The sequence below is a fragment of the Mustela nigripes genome, chromosome 6 (assembly GCF_022355385.1).
Source record: "Mustela nigripes isolate SB6536 chromosome 6, MUSNIG.SB6536, whole genome shotgun sequence".
Taxonomy (NCBI): domain Eukaryota; kingdom Metazoa; phylum Chordata; class Mammalia; order Carnivora; family Mustelidae; genus Mustela; species Mustela nigripes.
The window spans coordinates 55675156-55694781 of record NC_081562.1 but is presented as its reverse complement, the minus strand read 5'-3'; the positions used below and the strand labels follow the sequence as shown (position 1 = coordinate 55694781).

Here is a 19626-nt window from a genome sequence, read left to right as displayed (position 1 = left end):
TATGAATTTTAGTCTTTTATAGCGTTTAAGATTTTATTTATTTATTTATTTTTTTAAAGATTTTATTTATTTATTTGACAGAGAGAGATCACAAGTGGGCAGAGAGGCAGGCAGAGAGAGAGAGGAGGAAGCAGGCTCCCTGCTGAGCAGAGAGCCCGATGCGGGACTTGATCCCAGGACCCTGAGATCATGACCTGAGCTGAAGGCAGCGGCTTAACCCACTGAGCCACCCAGGCGCCCCGCGTTTAAGATTTTAAACCAAGGAGATTCGAGCACATCTACACAGAAATAGCATCAGTTTTGCTTTTAAAAGTTAATCTGTAATCTTTGCTTTTAAAAGTTAACTTTTAAAAGCAAAACTGATGCTATTTCTGTGTAGATGTGTAGACAAGCATTTAAACCATTTGTATGCTAGGTTTATCCAGTCCATTGACTGCATGTCCTTTTTATTCAGATTATCACCTGAAAGTGGTGGGTGAGGCCGCTGCTGGCCTCCAGGATTACTCTTGCAGCTTCCTTCCTAACAGCCTCACATTTGCCCTGCAGGTTGATATCGACTGCGGTCAGAGGGTTGTAGTTTACGACCAGAGCTCCCAAGATGTTGCCTCTCTGTCTTCAGACTGTTTTCTCACTGTACTTCTGGGTAAACTGGAGAAGAGCTTCAGCTCCGTTCACCTGCTTGCCGGTAAGGCTGGTGGCAGACTTGAGCGGACTTTGTATCTTGCAGAGCGCCCCGGTAAGCAGCGTTTCACAGCAGGTCATCGCAGCTGCGAGTATCCTGGGGAAGTGGACTTATTTATAGGTTCTAATGGACACACCATTCTTCCACAATAGTCTGTGTGTTTGTCACTTAGCTCACATGCCTCTTCATTTGGGATTTGTTAGCTAGAAATGTCACATAGATCTGTGTGCTGCTTCTCACGGGGATTTTTCCATTCATCTGGGATCTGCAGACACGAAACGCTCTACCTCTCAGCTCCTGCTCTTGGTTTCCCACCCCGGTGGCAAGAACCAGACCAGTGTCATGGTGTCAAATTCTTATTAAACAGAGTTATGGGGACTCCAGCAGATCAGCTAACCATTCTCAGACATATTATGAGCAATGACAGGGAGAATGTGTACAAACTATTTCTTCTAGTGATTAGGGAGACAGTTTAAAGCTCACTTAATTGTGTATTACCATTTTGTTTTTACAACTGAAAAAGATCTCCGTTTGCAAAGACTAAGCAAATGATTTTATAAAGTACCTGGGAAGAAGTATTTTAAGAGCAAGTTCCATTTTACTGAATTCCAAAGCAGTGTTCATCCTTTGCTCACAGGTGGGGAATACAGTGTGACAATGCACAGTGACCTTTAACACAAAGCTGCTGTGTCCTGCAGATTCTGCTACCATGGAAGGCAAGAGGGCTTTTAAAAATGTGATCTAAGAAAACAAAATATAGTTGATACTATCATTTTCACACCTCAGTCTTTTGTTGTAAGGAGGGTACCGTGAACTTGATGTCATTGGCATTTGATTTTAGAAGTGTAAACGTTTCAGTTTTCAGAGAATCGGATTAATCAGGTGTTGGTGTGTTAATACTTCATCTCTGTGAAAGTTCAGATAAGATTTCTGAGTCTCCAGTTCTAGCTAGTCAGCTTTTGCTTCAGGTCTCAGAAAGCAGGCTTGGTTTCCTGTCTCCTGAGCATCTGCTGCCACACCTTTTGCTCTCGCTCTGATGCTTCCTGGTCTTTCTGTTAGCATCCTGGGGAAAAAGCCAAGACACCTAGAAGTTTTTGGAGTTCTGTGACTGAGAATTAGAGTATCAGGCTTGGGGCGCGCTCTTTTCCTGGGATTGTGCTGTGGTGAACACAACTTTTACTGGAGTTCCACTAAACTGATGTGGTGAGTTTAAGAACTCCTTTTGTGCTTCTTGTAGGCACAGTGAGGACTTTACCTTGGCATGCTATTAATAGGACCAGGATTTTTCTTAAAGAGGATCCACCAAGATGTGCTTCATGGCAAAGTGACTGTCCCACCTCCCTCTTGTTTGAGACACTTTCCCTGTGGGGGGCTCTGACTCGACAGCTTGGCTGAGCAGACACTCCCACAGGAGTAAGCTCCTGCTGAGTTTCTAGCACAGGGGGGTTAGTTCCTTGAATACTCTTTCCCCACTTTAACAAAGAGCACTCCTTAGTTCCCTGGGAAGGTTCTTACCAGCCTTGCGTCACTTTGGAAGGAGCACTCCTTGGACAAGGAGGAGAAAGCTTTCAGTCTGCGGCTAGATTGGGCCGGCAGTGGATTGACATGTGGAATGACACACGGAGTCAGAACACCCTGACATTCCCATGTCGTACAGGAGGTGCTGCCTGGGTTGCCTGGGGCTTGGGTTGCCTGGGTCTGAATGAGAGTCCATCCTGGCAGCACCAAGAACCACACTGAATGTACTGATGGCACCATATCCTGGTCCACACCCCAGAATCCTGTGTATCTTTTAGTTTAGGAGGTGGCTTCAGGGACTAAATTGAATTGCCTTGTTTGGGAGTTTCTGAGCAGCCAGATCTCTTACGATACCTAAGTGAGGGTTCTGGGTGGTTGAAAGCCTCCCAGCCACCTAGAAGCCCCTGACTAACTGGAAATTCCCTGTGGTAGTGAGTCTGTTCCTCGGAGTAGGCAGAAGAGCGGTAAGTGGAAGAGAATGCCAGGGAAGCTCCCCTGTCCTCTCTTGGCAGCCCGTTTTGTTGTCAAGGTCCAGTTGCTTGGGATGTTCAGGGTTGTGGACATAATGACGGATGCTTCTTCAGTATTTTGTTGGCGGGAGGGACATAACTGGAAAAGCCTGCAGGCTTCTCGCAGGTGCTACAGACAGTGACAGGGTAACTGGAGACTGCTTCCCCTGCCAACTGCCCCTCTTGGTTTCAGCAGTTGGAGATGGTGGTCAGCCTCATAACAGAGATGCGGTGACTTCTTCGAGGTGCTTTCTCCATGGGTTTAGAGCTGTCAGCTACTCTGAGATTATTTGGGAAGAAAGTATCAGATGTGAGATGGTTTTTATGGCCATTAGATATGGAAGTAAAGGATTGTGGTCCAAATTCCATTTCCATTCTCAGGGCCATCTTGCCTGGGAAAAAAATGACTTTAGAGAAGGGGAACAAAAAGACATCCTCAGGGAACTGATAGAAGTGTTTATTTTTTTTATCTTTGAAAAAGATTTATTTATTTATTTGACAGAGATCACAAGTAGGCAGAGAGCAGGCAGAGAGAGAGAGAGGGAAGCAAGCTCCCTGCTGTGGGGCTTGATCCCAGGACCCTGAGATCATGACCTGAGTCGAAGGCAGAGGCTTAACCCACTGAGCCACCCAGGCGCCCCAGAAGAAGTGTTTTAATGAGCTTCTCCCTCCAACAAGTGGCGACCCACACCTACCCATAGGACCTTGTTGTTGGGACATAAAGAAAGGCAAGGTTACTGAAGGAAGCTCTACTGGAATGGGCTTAATTCCTTAATATGGAACAGGTCCTGTTTGGGGATGGGGCTAGCCTATTGTTTTTTTAAAACAATAATGTTTTAAACAATATTAAACAATATTGTTTCTTTAAAGATTGGATATATTTATTTATTTGACAGAGAGAGCACAAGCAGGGAGAGTGGCAGGCAGAAAGAGAGGGAGAAGCAGGCTCCCCACTGAGCAAGGAGCCCGATGCAGGGCTTGATCTCAGGAACCTGGGATCGTGCCCCAAGCCAAAGGGAGATGCTTAACCGACTGAGCCACCCAGGCATCCCTTAAACTTGTTTCTTTCAGGTGAAAGGGGTTCTCTTAAGTCACTTGGGCAGCTGCTTATTGGGGAGACCATTTTACTAAGGCTTCAAGTCCTGAAACTTGGACCCTGGTTCTGCAATGAACTCTGCCTATACTGGCCTCATCTGCAGGCCTCCTCAGCCTGGCACCTTGACCCTTGCCTGACCAATTTCCCCCTCGTCTAAGCCAGTCAGTATTCCCAAGATTAATTTGGTAGCCATATACTATATTTCATTATTATCTTAAAATATTCTTTAAATCTTATATTATCGTTTTTCATTTATTAGCCTAACTCCCCTACTAGATTCTCTTTTTCCACCTGAGGTCTATGTCGTTTTCATCTTTGTGTTCCCTGACAAGGCCCAGAACTTCTTAAGTTCTCAGTAAATATTTGATGTATAAATTAGCTTACATGTAGGTTTGTCCCATTTCTATTTCATGTGATTTATTCTATTAGTGTAGAATATAAGTGATTGTATTAAACAGTGATGGAACTAATCTGAAAGTGTAGTGAAAACTTGAGATTGTTTTGAAATAAATGATTTACAAAGTATATTCAGTCAGAGCAAACATATAGCTGTTATGGGAAAAGTATCTAATATGAAAATGTTTCTATCTATTTAAGTAGATTTAAACATGATTTTAAAAGCTAATAAAAATACCATGATGAAATAGTGTGTATCTTTATTTGATCCTTAAATAATGAGTGTTGATAAAAAGCTAATAGCTCTAGAGATCTCACTCTACTCATAGGAAGATCCAAGTCTGTGAAACCATATAAACTGAGATGGTTGTGATAATTTCTATAAATTCTTAAAGGTGAATATAAATTGACTGTTCTGTTTAGCCATTAGGAAGTCTCCCAATAATCAAGCCGAGCCAAAGCATAGCATCATTCTACCCCCAGATGAGTAAAGGGTTTAATTACCAGTAGCAGCCTCATCTGATAAGAAAGAATGAATTTGGATCCCTTTGGGACGTTCTCCATCATCATTGTTGTATAGGTGATGGCAAAACCATCTTTTCCATTTTTTTTGCAGTTGTGAAATCCGTTATTTAATAAGCAGTTTAAAAATGCGTGTATGCTCCCACAGCCATCTGTGAAAACAAGGCAAAGAATTTGAATGAATGGAGTGACAGAATGGGTGTCATAAACATTTGTTTCACAAAAATGACCATCATGGAGGGTCCTGGTTGTGAGGATTGGCTTGGATGATGCCCGTGGAGACTCTGTAGTGGCTGTCTTCCCTTAAAAGCTGTTATCCTTCTGAGTTAGAAAACAAATAGTTGCCACCATTGACTTACTGATCAACTTTTTTTGTCTTGGTAATGGTCAGAAAACTTGTTCTCTTTAAAAAATAATCCTGTTTCTTGGCCTTATTCACCATGTATCATTTTATTCTACTTGCCTTTGTCTATTGTGTCCCCTCCTTTTTTAAAGTTTTTGACACAGAGAGATCACTAGTAAGCAGGCAGAGGGGTGGTGTGTGTGGGGGAAGCAGGCTCCCTGCTGAGCAGAGATTCTGATGTGGGGCTCCATCCCGGGACCCCGAGATCATGACCTGAGCTGAAGGCAGAGGCTTAATCCACTGAGCCACCCAGGTGCCCTGTCTGTTGTATTTCTGAGGGCACCAGACTGATCATAAATCTAGAAGAGAAAAGGAGAAATACCGAACTTGGACTTTAATTTCTAGCTAACATAGAGAAAAGAGAATAGATGGGTTGTTCATAGAAATAAAGATCAACCTAAAGATGAGAAATGCTTGTTATTTCCTTCTCTTTACTCACTGCTGTGATTCTGAGTAAAAGCAAAAGGGACCCACACAGTAATTAACTCTGCAGCACTCATTTCTGTCCTTTGATGAGACACAGGATAACCAACCCTCCAGCAAAACAGTACACGTGAATCACAGACTCCAGCCCTTCCATTTACAGACAAGGAAAATAACCCAGCCCTGAGTGACTCTCCCAAGCTCACTCCCACCACGGGCCCAAGGCCCATATCAGCAGTAATTCCAGAGTCTTGTGGAATTTCATCAGGAGGCTGAACTGAAGGCACTTTTCATGGTAGCCCTTTCTCGGACTCTTTGTGGATTTCAGAGTCCTATTCTTACTTCCACATTTTATGGAATGAAGCAGTGTATGAAAATATACCGTTTATAAAACTTCTTAAAAATATTACATTATTTTAGCCAGGGTGATCCCCACATAAAAGTCTAACTCCTCTGTTCTATGCTGAAGGGTAGTTCTGAATAATGATAGAAGATACCATTTATTAAGCATTTACTGTTAGGTGCAGTGTCAGTAAAATGCTAAGGGCTTTTACAAACATTTTGTCTCGGAAGACAGCTAAGGTCTTAGGTTAATGTTTGCAGTGGTTAAAGGCCAAGTACACATTTCTTTGTTTTGTGTTAGATTTTCTAGTTTCATTAGAACCAGGAGGGAGTAAAAATATATTTGACTACACTTTTTCAATGTAACAGAGACCTAGATTCAGTCAGTAGATCTGTATAATAAAGATATGGCTTTGGTTTAGTGGACTCACTGTCTTTCCTAATGGAAAGTAGGGTAGAGCCCTGTCTTGCTGGTGACAGGTTTTACGGTGCGTGCTATTGTTACCATGAGTTCTGTGACCCAGTTTGACATTTCTGTCCTATTGTCTAGAGAGGGGCCTCTTCAGTCATTCCATTTCAAATCCTGCAGTAGTTGGTAAAGGAGATGGAAATGGATGGGTTTCAGTAAAAGTACTAAGTTGCCCCGGAGTTGCTGTTCTTGGGTTTAAAAAGCTGCAGAGACTGAAAGCCCCTGAAAGCAGACCAAACACCGGTGCTGTCTTGCTCGCTGGCAGCTGTGCGCCCAAGCCCCAGCTGGCCTGGGGCCCCGCTGCCTGGATCGTCTCTCTCTGGCCGCTGCCTGCCAGTGTTGTGAGCTGGTTTATGTCACTGCCCCCGGCTCCCGGTGCTGAAGTCACAGCTGTGGCTAGGTCTTTTTTAAAGATGGCCCGCAAGCCAGATTGCAGATGTTTCCTTGTTTCCTCATCTTGATCGTCTGCATGAGCCAGGGGACAGCAGCCTCGATGACCACAATGGCCATAGCCTTGCCCTGGTCGTGTCACCTGTGGTTCTGGAGAAGCACTAGGCCCAGGACTTCTTTCATCCAGTCCACCTCTCAGGGCTTCATGGGCACTTTTGTGGTTGGGCCCTGGGCCAAGCCACCAGAAAAGCAAAAGGCTGGGCCTTGCCCTTGAAGAACCTAGCCACCAGTTTGGGGAAGCATGTCTGACGTGGACTTCGCGGTGTGATGGGGTATCATCAGCAGAGGTTGGGAGGATTCGGTTACGGCACTGGGATTCTAACCGGACTTTGGAGGATGAGTACGATTTGGAGGGGAATGGGCCTGGGCATTTAGACTGGGGGAGAAACACGATTCAGAGTGTCAGGACTGAACTTTGATTTTAGGGGGCAGTGGGGGGACTAGAGTGGATTTATTTGCGAAGAGGAAAAGTGGCCATTGAAAAGAAATGAAGTCAAATTATGCAAGCCCTTTAAACCAGAAGGACAAATCTGTGAGCTGTCAAGAATTGGACTGCAGCCCCTGCTGCCTCCCAGTCCCCAGGTCTGTCTGCTGAGTTCTCAGGGCGCCTGCTCGCCTCCTCTCCTGCCAGCAGCCGAGTCAAGCCGAGAGCATCTCCCCTACTCCGGGGGCCCCAGGAGCCTCTTCACTGCGCTTCTCCTACCTTCTGCCTTGCCACCTACAATCCATTACTCACTCTGGAGCCAAAGTGGTATTTTTATTTTATATTTTAATGTAATCCAGATTATATAACTCCCTGGCCTAATACGCGTCGTTGGCTTTTCGGATCAATTCCCAAATCCTTCAGACTCACAAGGCCCTGGAACGGCTGGCTTCTGCCTACCTCTCTAGCCTCAGCTCATTTCACTTCTGTGCGCCTCCTCCTGGTTGCTGCAGGCCTGCGGCAGCAGTGTCCTGGGCCTTCGCAGAGGCCCTCTCCTTGTGTCCTCCACTCACTCACCCTTTGTCTCCTGCTGGATTCAGTGTCATCGTCAGGCCTTCCCTAGCTACCAGGCAAAGTTGGTTTTCTTTGTTACACACACTCCTTTGACCACCTACCTCTAATTAGTTAATACATCTAATTATTTGGTTGACGTTTGTCCATTGCACTGTCCATTCCAGAGAGGGCCTCTGTTTTGGTCACCACTCCCCCATTACCTGTGTCCTGCTCACGGTAGGTGCTCATTAAGTGTCTCGTTGAACCTACAGATGATTCCAGTGGTCTCAAGTTGTTTGGTTGACTGAACAGGTAGCCCCTTTTTCCTGCCTGCTTTATGAGGTCTCCGGGGAGGCTGTGCAGACGGCCGAAGAGGATTGTGGATAGAGAAGAAAAGAATACATAGAAGTAGTTTATGGGAAAGCCTGCTACGGGCTTAGACCAGAAAGCTTTGAGCTTCATGTAGAAAGGCCCGAGAGAGGAGTTGTATGGTGATTCATGGACAGTGTACAAGTTAGTCAAATTTGATTTTTAGGAGTCATTCCCCAGCAACCAGACTAATAGCCCTTTTTCCTCTGACTCATAGTTATCTCTTGATAAATAACCTCATTTCACTGATGATCACTATAGACCTGTCAGGCAGCCCCTTGAGGAATGTGCCCAGATTCCCTGAGCCCTGGGAGTATTACTGGGCTCTTCAAGTCATATGGACTTCTGAGCCACTTAGGGACATCTGAAAACATTTTCTCTCTCCACCTTTCATGTGAAATCCTCAGCACGCTTAAGATTGGGTGTGGCAGGAGCTCAGTGAGGATTCAGTGCTGCTTTTCCATGACCAAAGTAGCACTCACGGATTCTACTTTTTTTTCTTTAGTAGCAGAAAAATGTTTTTCTTGTCTTGTGCTGCCGCTCTCACCCTGAAAGTGTTCTAGGGCATTGTGGTCTAGGAATAGGAAGCAGACTCTGGGCCCCCACCCATGCCAACATAGTTTTGGGCTTTGAATGGAATCAGGAAATCCTTTTGAACACCAAAAATATACAAGACTTGTGTCTGTCAACAGCTATTCATTGTAACAAGGAAGGATTCAGTAAACATTTACTGAATTTCAGTTGTGTGCCAAGCACTGTGCTAAATGTTGAGGGGAGTACAAATGAGGGTGAGACCTAATTCTTACCCACAAGCAGTTCACAATGTATTCTAGCTGGAGAAATAGAGGTCACAAAACACACTCACAAAGATAATTCACAGTTACCAAGTCAGTGGCAAGTACTCTGCTGGATGGTTGCCATAAATTTTAGGGAAGTTCTAAGTTGGCAAGATTATGTATAGATAGGCTGGTCAGGAAAGTTTTGTGTATTGTTTTTTTTTTTAGTTTATTTATTTATTTTAGAGAGAGACAGCGTGCATGCAAGTAGAGGGGAGGGGTAGAGGGAGAAGGGAGAGTGAGAATCCTCCAGCAGATTCCCCACAGAGCATGGAGCTGGACGTAGGGCTTGATCCGGGGACGCTGAGATCCTGGCATGAGCCGAAATCAAGAGTCGGTTGCTTGACCAACTGAGCCACACAGGTGTCCTGGAGAGACATTTTTTTCTTTAATGCAACAGAAGAATATTGAAACTGTCAGAGTAACTCAGGAAGGGAAGATAGTGTTGTGAAATTTGTTTCTGGGACCTGGCCCCCAGCACTGACCTGTGACCCCTGGCCGGTTCTCCAGAGCCCCGGGTGTCTGTGGCTGTGACTGGAGTCATCTTGTGTTGAGAAGGTTTTGATGTAAAATGTATTTTATTGGTTGTGGTAAAAAATCTTTGGAATATCCTTCTGTAGAAGAGGTATGGCTTGTGCTTGCCTATGGTTTGGAAGGAAATAATAAAATGGATTGGGGGAGACACTAAATTGCCAAAGGCCCAAGATTGGAAAACACAGTGTGTTAGGAAAACAGAAGACCCAATTTTCCTTTTCCATGGAAGGCGGTGGCATGGAAAATCAGGTTGGACGGTGGGTTGAGATTAGGAAGGGTCTTGAATGTCTGGCTCACAATTTTGTATTTTATTCGGTATTGAGTCAGTATTGAGAGCAGAGACCACATCAAAACTTTATTTTACGATGCTTAATCTGGCAGCAGAGGACATGAGTGGGGAGGACAAGTGGACCAGAGAGAGGTGTTACGGAGTTTATCTAAGAGTGAGGGATAAAGGTCCTGGAGCAGAGGGCGGCAGAAGAATGGGAAGGCAGGGCAGATCGAAGGGACATAAAGGAAAGTCCGTGTGGGGCGCCTGGGTGGCTCAGCTGGTTGAGCTTCTGCCTTTGGCTTGGGTCATGATCCCAGAGTCCCAGGATTGAGCCCCACATTGGGATCCCTGCTCAGCGGGGAGTCTGCTTTTCCCGATGCCTCTCCCCCTGCTTGTGCTCTTTCTCTCTCAAATAAATAAAGTCTTTAAATAAGGGGGGGGGGAGGAAAGTCAGTGTGTTTGGCACAGCAACTGAATGTTGCCAAACATCTTTGCAAAACAGTTTGGCTGAACTGAGAAGATGGGGTGACCATGGATGGGGATGTGGAAGGAAAGAGAGGGAGATGTTGGCTTTGGCTTTATTTTAAATGTTAATCTTTCAGGAAAATGATCAAAGGGAGTTGAAAGTGTTAGGTTGGATTTGGGGACATCAAATGGGACAAGCTTGGAAATCTTTGGTTTTCAGGTGAAATGAGCAAATGTGGTCTCTTTAATAACCTCCCCTTCCATGCTGAAGGCAGTAGGGTCCTCCTAAGTCCTTTCTTCTCGGGAAGCCCCCGGACCCTGCTCACTTGGCCCTGTCTTCACATTTTACTGCAGGACCAGTAGGGGCTGCCTCTGTGAATCTGGCTCCCCTCTTACAGATCTCCTTGTGGATTCTGACCATATTCCTTTCATTTGGTTCTTTTGGTTGCATTCTTTAAAATAATCTTTGTTTGAGGGCTTTTATTCAGGGTCCTAGCTGTGTTTTCTGGGTGTTTTAAGAGGAGGAGTTTCTGGGTGTAGCTCTGTATTGCCAACTGCCAAGATCAGTAAAATAGCTATCACCCTACATCTTCTGAGAATTCTTTACTGAACAACACTTCTGGATTTTGCTAACTGATGCAGATAAAGTTATCTTGATCTAGACATTCTGAATCACAAGAAATTAGATTATTATAGTTTTTTTTAATGCTAGTACTTTGAAAATTTAAAAACTGTTTTGTTGTCTAGGTGATAACTGTATTAATCCACAAATTAGATTAGATAGGATTTCTCATCCCCTGACTGCACCAGGTGAGAAAGTTGATTAGTACAGAGCGAGCTATTTTGGAGATGTCATTTACGGGGCACATTTTATGAGACCGAGGCTACTTGTCTGGCTTCCTGCATAGTCTCTGCAGAAGTTCTGCTTGTCCACTTTCCTGTTAGTCTGTGCTCTGGTCGCTACAGAGCAGATGGAATAGGACCTTGCAGTTAATGCCTTCTGTTATTAGGGATTTTTTTTTTTTTCCATCAGCATTGTTCAGTGGAGATTGGCTGAGAAAGACAAAGTTGGAATGTTGCTGAAGTTGTTGAGGAAAATCTGCCATGCTCTCTCCCCTCCCAGAGACGGTCTGTCAAACGTGTGGCCTGGCTTCGAGACCAGCCTGTCCTACCGTTACTTTTGTCTGTTTGCTTCCACCAGGGGCGCGACATTATGGCACCTTCATTTTTGTTTCATTTTCTTTAGCTAGTTTCAACTCTCCATGTGGACAGTCCGTTGACCTGGAAGCATTGTAACCACACTTGAGTTTTTTTGTGAGCAGCTAGAGACAGAGTTGCCCGAATCAGTCGCTTCATTGTGAAGTGAAATGTCCATCTGTTGTGAAATAACGTCTCAACAATTGAAATACAGTGTCAGCAATTTAGTGTTTAATATTAGGATTGTCTCCTAATAGCACAGTAGCAGGTATTATTTTCAGGATGGAGAGAACTGTTCTGTACAGGTGGGGGGTACTTAAATCCTGCACATGCACTCTGGGAGAGGTAAGTGAATGGCTTGTATTATGTCATGAAAAGGGAGTCTTTGAATGAAAAATTGATTTGCATTGACTGTTTAGAAGTACATCTCTCATAAAATTGAGCTTGGTATAAGTACTACTTTTGTATAGAGCTGTGGAATTCCCCCCACCATGTGGGAGGGAGTAGCTCTTAGCTCCTCTTCCCGCTCTGCTCGGCTCTGGGGGGCGGAGGGAGCTCTGAGGACCAGCCACCTGTTGGAGAGGTCCTGTGTCTCTCCCTACAGAGAGCTGTCTCTAAAGGAAAGGAAGATGGCCTGTATCTCTACTTTGACTAAAAGACTAGGGAATCCGCTTTTAGAATTTGAGACTTGAGCCTTTATTTCACATCACTAAGCTGTAGTAAAAGGCTACTTTTGTTTATTACAAATATTCTTTTTTAAGAAAAATCACGGTGATTTATAACTGGTTGTAAGGGCAGAGAGAAAAGAGTGACTGATTGGGATTGTTTAGTAGAATTGTTAAATGTATTTTACTTGGCAGATTTTTCCCCCCAAAATTAAATGGTGGTTCACATTGGCTTTTACAGAAAATGGTATTTGTGATTAGAATTGTTAAGGTGGTGCTCTGAAGGAAGTTTTTCTTGGCTGAATGAAAATAAAATACTATATAAGTTATGAATGTCTTTATACTAAACATTTTCTCTGTTCAAAGTAATATATATGTGTGTATTTATAAATGAGCATTCTACTGGTTGGATTTGTGGAAGACTAACAGAGATTGTACTTTGTCTGCCTGTCTGTTCAAATCTGTGGAGGCCAGAGGGGTCTGCATACCTCCCTGCCCGTCCCCTTGTCCGCATTTCTCTGCGGGCCAGGCGTGTCTGCGCACACGTCTTCCTCTTGGAAGCAAATGCTTCAGCCTAAGGGGGAGCGTGGTTACCACCATTCCTAGATTCAGGTCTATCTTTGGGAAGCTCGTCGGGGTTACAGGACTGTGTTTTCTCCATTCCCAGATGGTAAAGACCATAAAATCTAGGGAGAGGAGAAACGTGGTGAGATTGGATAGTGAGTTAAATCCTTGGCCAACCTTAAAAGTATTTAAAAAGATTTTCAGCACAAGCAGATCGTGAACTGATGCTGTGTGTTCTTGTCAGGCAGTCTAACACAGAGTCTGGGGGATCGGGGAGGGTTATGACAGGGCAGAGATGATGACGGGTCTGTATCTGTCAGCCATCTGTAACAAAGTTTGCACAGATGAATTATACTTTTCTTGTTAAGTCTGGTTTGTAAGAGGGAGAAGGGCATTTTAGACATATTTCAAAACTGAGTGGCTGATGAGGCCACAGATAGTTTTTCAAGAGTTCGGGGAAATCAGGCAGTGTCTCATCTGTTGTTAATTAATGAAATGAAACTGGGGTCACTAGAGTACAACAATGAATGAAAGGTCAGTGAATGGAAAAAACTGTCAATGAAGGAGGTTGTTAGCAGAGTGGAACATTGTCTTAGATAAAGATCAGGGAAAATGTACTCTTTGGCTGAGGTAGTGTTTTCTGGAAGTGACTAGCAGCCATAGTTTGGGACATTTCAGTCCAGACTGAGCACTAAATGAGTGCTCTGATTTCAACAAAATCTGTTAAATATTTTAAGGTTCTTCGGGTTTGTGCCTGAGATCAGCTGAAAAGATATGTAAAAAAGAAGTTTCTTTTTATTTTATAATGTGTCCTACAGTGTGTTATTGCTGTTTTGTTTGGCTTTTTGGTTATGTTTTGAGGTTAAAAACAGGTTTCTTGCTTTCATTTATTTCTGTTCTCTTAGAATTTTCTAGAGCCATGCTCATGTTTGAGAGTCCCCCACCCCACCTCCCAAGGTAACTGATTTAGGATCATGGTAGTAATTAGTGATAAAGCTGACCTCAAACAGCCCAGGCTGTCGGATGCTGGTGATTGTTGCCAAATTGTATCCCCTCTGAGAGCTGCATTGTGGAGGATGGCCTGGAAGTCCTCAGGACAGCTTCAGCTTCCCCACCATCTTGCACACTGTGATCACGAACAAACCAGTGACTGTTTCTATCTTAACTAGTTCAGCTGTCAGCTCTGTTCTTGGTTACGTGTGAAATGAGAGCATTGAGAGTCTCTTGTGTCTCTAGTCATGTCAGACTGCTTTCCCTTTTTTTCCCTCATTGAAGCTTTTGAACCATATATGGCTTTGGGGAAGTGAGGCTTTGCCATCAGTTTGGGAGAGGCCCATGGCTGTTTTTAGCCTGGTATTGAGACCTAGGTCACCAGGCGTACCATGCAGGGCCCTAAAGAAATCAGCAAGGCTGTACCTGCATCCTAAGAGTTAATCCTGTAGTATTTGGAGAAGATCTATAGCACAACGATTGACTGGCCCTCTAGGGCCAGGCTGCTGGGGCTCATATCCTAGTTCTACCAGTTGTTACCTTGTGTCTTTTGAAACTGTTTTCCTAGCTGTAGAATGGGAATAGTAACAGCAGCTGCCTCCTAGTTATAAAGATTGAATAACTACTTATAAGTGCTTAGAGCAATATATGTCACTTAGTAAATGTTAGGTAATTCTTTGATTACTTGTATTATTTGTATGTCTGACTACTTACAAATTTAAAATGGAATTCAAATGGAGTTTCCTCTTTTTCTCTGAGAGGGTTTACTGAAATATGGTTCTGTTGGATTTAAATGAGACACCAGTCCATGAAATATTTTGGAGCCAGAATAGGGAAAAAATGTGAGAACAGTTCCCTATAGAAACACCAGAACCACAGAAGTTAGAAGAAGCTAACATTTAAACTCATTAAATTGTAACCCAAAGAAATTTATTAATAAATATTAATTTATCGATTAATAAATCGATAAATTTATTTACCAATTAAACATTGATATTTAATTATTAAATATTAAATTTAAATATTAAATATTTATCAATTAAATATGATTAAAAATTGATAATTTGGGGCACCTGGGTGGCTCAGTGGGTTAAGCCGCTGCCTTCGGCTCAGGTCATGATCTCAGGGTCCTGGGATCGAGTCCCACATCAGGCTCTCTGCTCAGCAGGGGGCCTGCTTCCCTTCCTCTCTTTCTGCCTGCTTCTCTGTCTACTTGTGATCTCTCTCTGTCAAATAAATAAATAAAATCTTTTTTAAAAATTGATAATTTATTGATAAATTAATTTATTAATAGAATAAATATTCATTAATTTAGTAATCAAAATAAATTAAATTCTAATCAAAATAGAGCCTATCAGTTATTGTGGTGGGTAGGTGTGAGATGGGCAAAGAATGGTAAGACCCTTTAACACTTACTGTTATAAGAAATACTTGGAGGGAAAAAAACCATACCTCACCTTGAATATAACTATTGTGCAACTAGACTGAGAAGGGACAGAACACTAATAGGAAGAAAATTACAAGTCCTAATCAGTGACCCTCATATACAAGGCCATTAAAGGCTGACCCCTTTCTTGAGGTTGCCCGTGGGTTATGTCATGAGTGTAGGAGTTCTGCACGTACTCCGTCCCCATACTTGCACTGGCCCTAGGCTAGCATTTCTTTATGTGGGAGTTGCCCTAGCTATTAATAGAGTTTAGGGGGTGAAATGGCCGGGGACAAGCAAGTTTCCCAAACTGACTTGAGTTAAATTAAACTCATTTTTTTTGAGATACCTTTTGGAGCCTTTAATAATGCTAGTGTGTGCTGTGACTCTCCCAGGGACAGGGTGTGCGGCATTTCTCTGACTGTTTGGGCCAGTGTCCCCTCTGCTCCCTGCAGGACCCCAGTGCTGGGGAGCACACTTTAGGAAATGCACCCTGAGAAGCACTGCTTTGTTCCCTTTGTGTCTCCGGTGAATCCTAACAAGACGTAGCTGAATAATTAGCTGCAGACGGAGGGTGGAGGAAGGCCTCCCCCAGGTGAGGCCAGGTCCCACTGTATCTGAGCTCAGCTCCGCCGCAGCCTCGATCATGGGGCTTGTCTGTGGTTTGCCGAGTGTGTGTGCATAGGGCCTGGCAGTGGCGGTGTTATTCCCTGGATGGGAGAATAGCGCTGGAGTGTGAAATCACAGCGGCTCCTGTGTGGCTGGAGGTCATGCTTGGAAATGGCAGGCGGTGAAGCCACGAACCTGTACGAGGACACGCCCTGAGGGCTGTGTCTGCCACCTGAAGGAATTGGAGGGTTCTGTAATGGAACCACCTGCTCTTGCCATTGGGTTATTTCTTAAGCACCTCGGTAAGCACACTGCTGGCGGCGCACTTAGGTGGGAGGCTAGTGATGCAGACTTCAGCATTTTGGAGGAGGCAGACTTGTCACTGATTTCCTGCCACCCTCACTTGCTTCAGCGTGGAGCCACTGACAACAGACACAGGAGTCCATATGACCACCGGGGACAGTAAGGGATGACATCTTCCAGCTCTCTGTGCATGTGCAGGTTTTGAGGGCACATTTTGTATTAGCTTCTGCAAGTGGGCTGAAGATTAGCAGACTATAACTCAAGGATCCGGAGATAAATATTAAAAAGAGAATTTAGTATCTTGTTTAAGGCTTGATTAAAGAGGTAAAAGTGAGGGTTTCCTTGACTTCTAATAACATGGTAATTTTTTTAATTGAATAGTACTAAAAATATACAAGTATTTCCTGTGATCCAAATCTCTTTGCTTCCTGATTTTGAACTTAGCAAGTAGTGAGGGTTTGGCTGCAGAGGATTTCTCTGAAAATTTCTCAGAATCTTTAGGTTCTGGGTCTGGATATGGATAGCAAGGAATATTTAGATTGGAGAACCCAGAGAAGACCTTGCTCATTTTTTCTTTTCCAGAGGAGGTGAATGTGTCTCCTGTGGCTCCGTTATGAAACGGCAAGATTGTGTCTTAATGAAGGTCATAGAGCAGATCATTGTAAGGACTGGACTAGGAGAAACAGGATTCTCCTGGGTCTGGGAATCTTGGCACAAGTCCTTCATGTCCCCTAAGCAGTTAGGGTCTGTCACCACTTCTTCATAGTGCTGAGCAAAATGAACCGTGGAGCCCAGGAATCCAGGGTGATTATGGGAACCTTGATTCACTGTCCAGGAATTTCAAGGGCTTGCTGTGGAGAATATTTGCAAGAAGAGGGGTGTGTATGTTTGTGATACCTTTGAAATGAAACAACCTGTATAGCAGGAAGATTTTAAGTTAATTCTAGGAAGAATTTTTAACTTGATTAGTTTTATTTTGAAGAAATAACATCTGGCTTCAGTTCACTTTTTTTTTTTTTTTTTTTAATATCCTCATTTTGCTCCTGTGAATATTTGTCTTGGCTTGGTTATTTGCTACTTATTTTAAATTCTCTTTAAGTTCCACAGAAAAGCATTCCTTTGGGGGATGGGGAACAGGGAGGAAATACAGGATATGTAATGTGGGAGATGGAGAGGAGGAGAGGAGCCCTCAGTGTCCTCAGGGCCGCACCCCCTCTTGTGGCCCCAGAAGCCAAGGCTCGGTGCCGGGCTGTGTCCCATACCTAGCGGCTGGTACCTGCGGACGGGAGTGTGTGCGCAGGGGTACCCACCTGCATCTGTGGGATTTGCTTTTGTTTTTATTCTTTTTTTTTTAAGATTTTTATTTTATTTATTCATTTGTCAGAGAGAGAGAGAGAGAGAGAAAATGATGGGGTGGGGGGGGGCGGGGAACAGGCAGAGGGAGAAAAAGACTCCCTGCTGAGCAGGGAGCCCAGTGCAGGGCTTGAACCCAGATCACCACCTGAGCCAAAGGCAGACATTTAACTGAGTGAGCCAGCTGGGCGCCCCTGGTTTTAAACCTTTTTGTTTGAGCAGTTCCCCTGATGGCTGATTTTTATCTTTGTATATGGCATAATTCTATGATGTTTATTCTTAGGTGGGTTTGCGGAGTTCTCCCGTTGTTTCCCTGGCCTCTGTGAAGGAAAATCTGCTCTAGTCCCTACCTGCATTTCTCAGCCTTGCCTACCTGTTGCCAACATTGGGCCAACCCGAATTCTTCCCAATCTTTATCTCGGCTGCCAGCGAGATGTCCTCAACAAGGTGGGTGCTTTGAAAACCTCCTTCACTACAGGGTTTCTTGTTAGCGGCTGGAGAAACTGTGATTGCCTCTTCGCTGTCATTTGAAGCACCTGCTGCTTCCAGAAAAGAAGTGCCCCGTGCTCGGTATGGCTCCCTGTGAGCTGGTTGGTTGGGTTATGTTCTAGAGGGCTGTTTTGTTTGATATTACCGATTGCCACAAGAAGCCTAATCTGTTATCGTATTGGCTTATTTCTCGAAGGTCCTGGGATAGGACAGGATTTTTCAGAAGTTTAGCTTTATTTTCTTAGGGTATTCATTTTCTCTGTTTTAGTAATCGGGCATACTCAGGAAGGCTTAGATTTCCTAGATTTCACATTTAGGAATGTATTTATTGAGGCACACTAGAAAGGAACTGGGCTTAGGCTTGGATTGAAGAAGGACCTCTGGCCAGAGGGATGGGGGTTGGGAATAAGATGGTGAGGCCAGGGCTAAGGGCATGCATTTCAGGATCCCCTGTCAGAGGCTGGCTGGAGCATTTTCATTGAGAAAGAAGAGGGAAGAGCATGGATTCTCACTGTTGAACATAGTGTGCCTAACACAGGAACCTGTATTGGTACCACTGAGTATCTGAAGGTACAAGTGTTAATAGTTGTAGAACTGAGCTCTGTCTCCATAGCTCATATGCTCTTAACCAGTAGTGCTGGGAGCCAGTGTTCTCGCTGCCAAGAATAGTGGTTTTTCTCTAAAACCTCTTTTTACACCACCTGTAACAGAAAAAGCAAAATGTTAATTGACCTGTTGGTGATTTACAGGTACAACTTTCCTGTAGGAGGGGGATAACTTAACGTTTTCTCCCTGGGTAGCTGAAAGCATTGGGTTGACCCTAAATCTAACTTCCGCACTGGCTTGTGTTAGCATGTGAAAAGCAGAAATACCCTATCGTTGGGCAGCGATGAGACATTCTTTCATTTCTCTTTTTTGTTTTTAAAACTCCTGCCTCTCTAAAATTTTGCCTCAACACTGTTGTTAATAGGTCTGCTTTTACTGGGATATATTTGAAATTTGATTGCACTTGTATTGAGCCTTTTCTGGTGGGGTCACAGTTCCTTTGAACATATGATTAATATTATTTCTCTTTTCGAGATAAACAGACTGTGTCACAGAAGCAAAATTAATTTCCTAGAGTCCCATGCATCCCTGGGGCAAAGCTGAAGATGCTTTAGTTAATCCTCAATTCAGAAAATAAAAAAAAATTCCTAGTTAAGAATCTTGCTCAGAATTACCCCCTAGTTAAAAAAAAAAAAAAAAAAAAAGTAACCAGTCAGCAGGTGATTTTACAAATAATTGCATTATAGATCATTTTTGTTGCTTTTGACATTACATTAAATGGCCCATTTTTGCTATGTGCTGTTTCCAGGTTTAACAACTGTGTCATATAATAACTCTGTGAGCACCTGCAAGGTGAGAGCAGTTAAACTGGACCCTGGAGTCGAGGATGGGGAAAAGGGTGGTTTTTTCCCTTCTTTAATTGGCTTTTCAGTGTGTACTGAACAGGATACGTCCACAGATGCATTGGGAGGAGGTGGTCGTAGTGGGAGGAGTGGACTTATGCAAGTTCATGGGGAAAACAACCTGGGCAAGGAGTTTCTGTGGAAGACTGTCAGGAAACTTCTTGAAAACAGATGTGTAGACTAGAGGATGGTGAGAGGTCAGCATGCTTTGAAAGTGGTGAGTAGAAACTTGTATCAGCCTATGGATTCATTGTTGAGAAGAATCAAAGTGCTTAATGGGATTTTAGCGATCATGTAGTGAGTCTTTCTTTGATAAATGAG

The 19626-nt window shown here is 43.8% G+C and overlaps 1 protein-coding gene across 8 annotated transcripts in view; it reads left to right on the top strand.

The window, feature by feature from the left end:
• Positions 1-19626, top strand: part of DUSP16 (dual specificity phosphatase 16) — a 77311-nt gene that overhangs the window by 39012 nt on the left and 18673 nt on the right. For all 8 annotated transcript variants that reach the window (XM_059402633.1, XM_059402632.1, XM_059402628.1 and 5 more), the window contains 2 exons: positions 547-685; positions 17652-17815. In XM_059402633.1, the coding sequence (XP_059258616.1) occupies positions 547-685; positions 17652-17815 (303 nt within the window). The remainder of the gene's footprint in view (positions 1-546; positions 686-17651; positions 17816-19626) is intronic.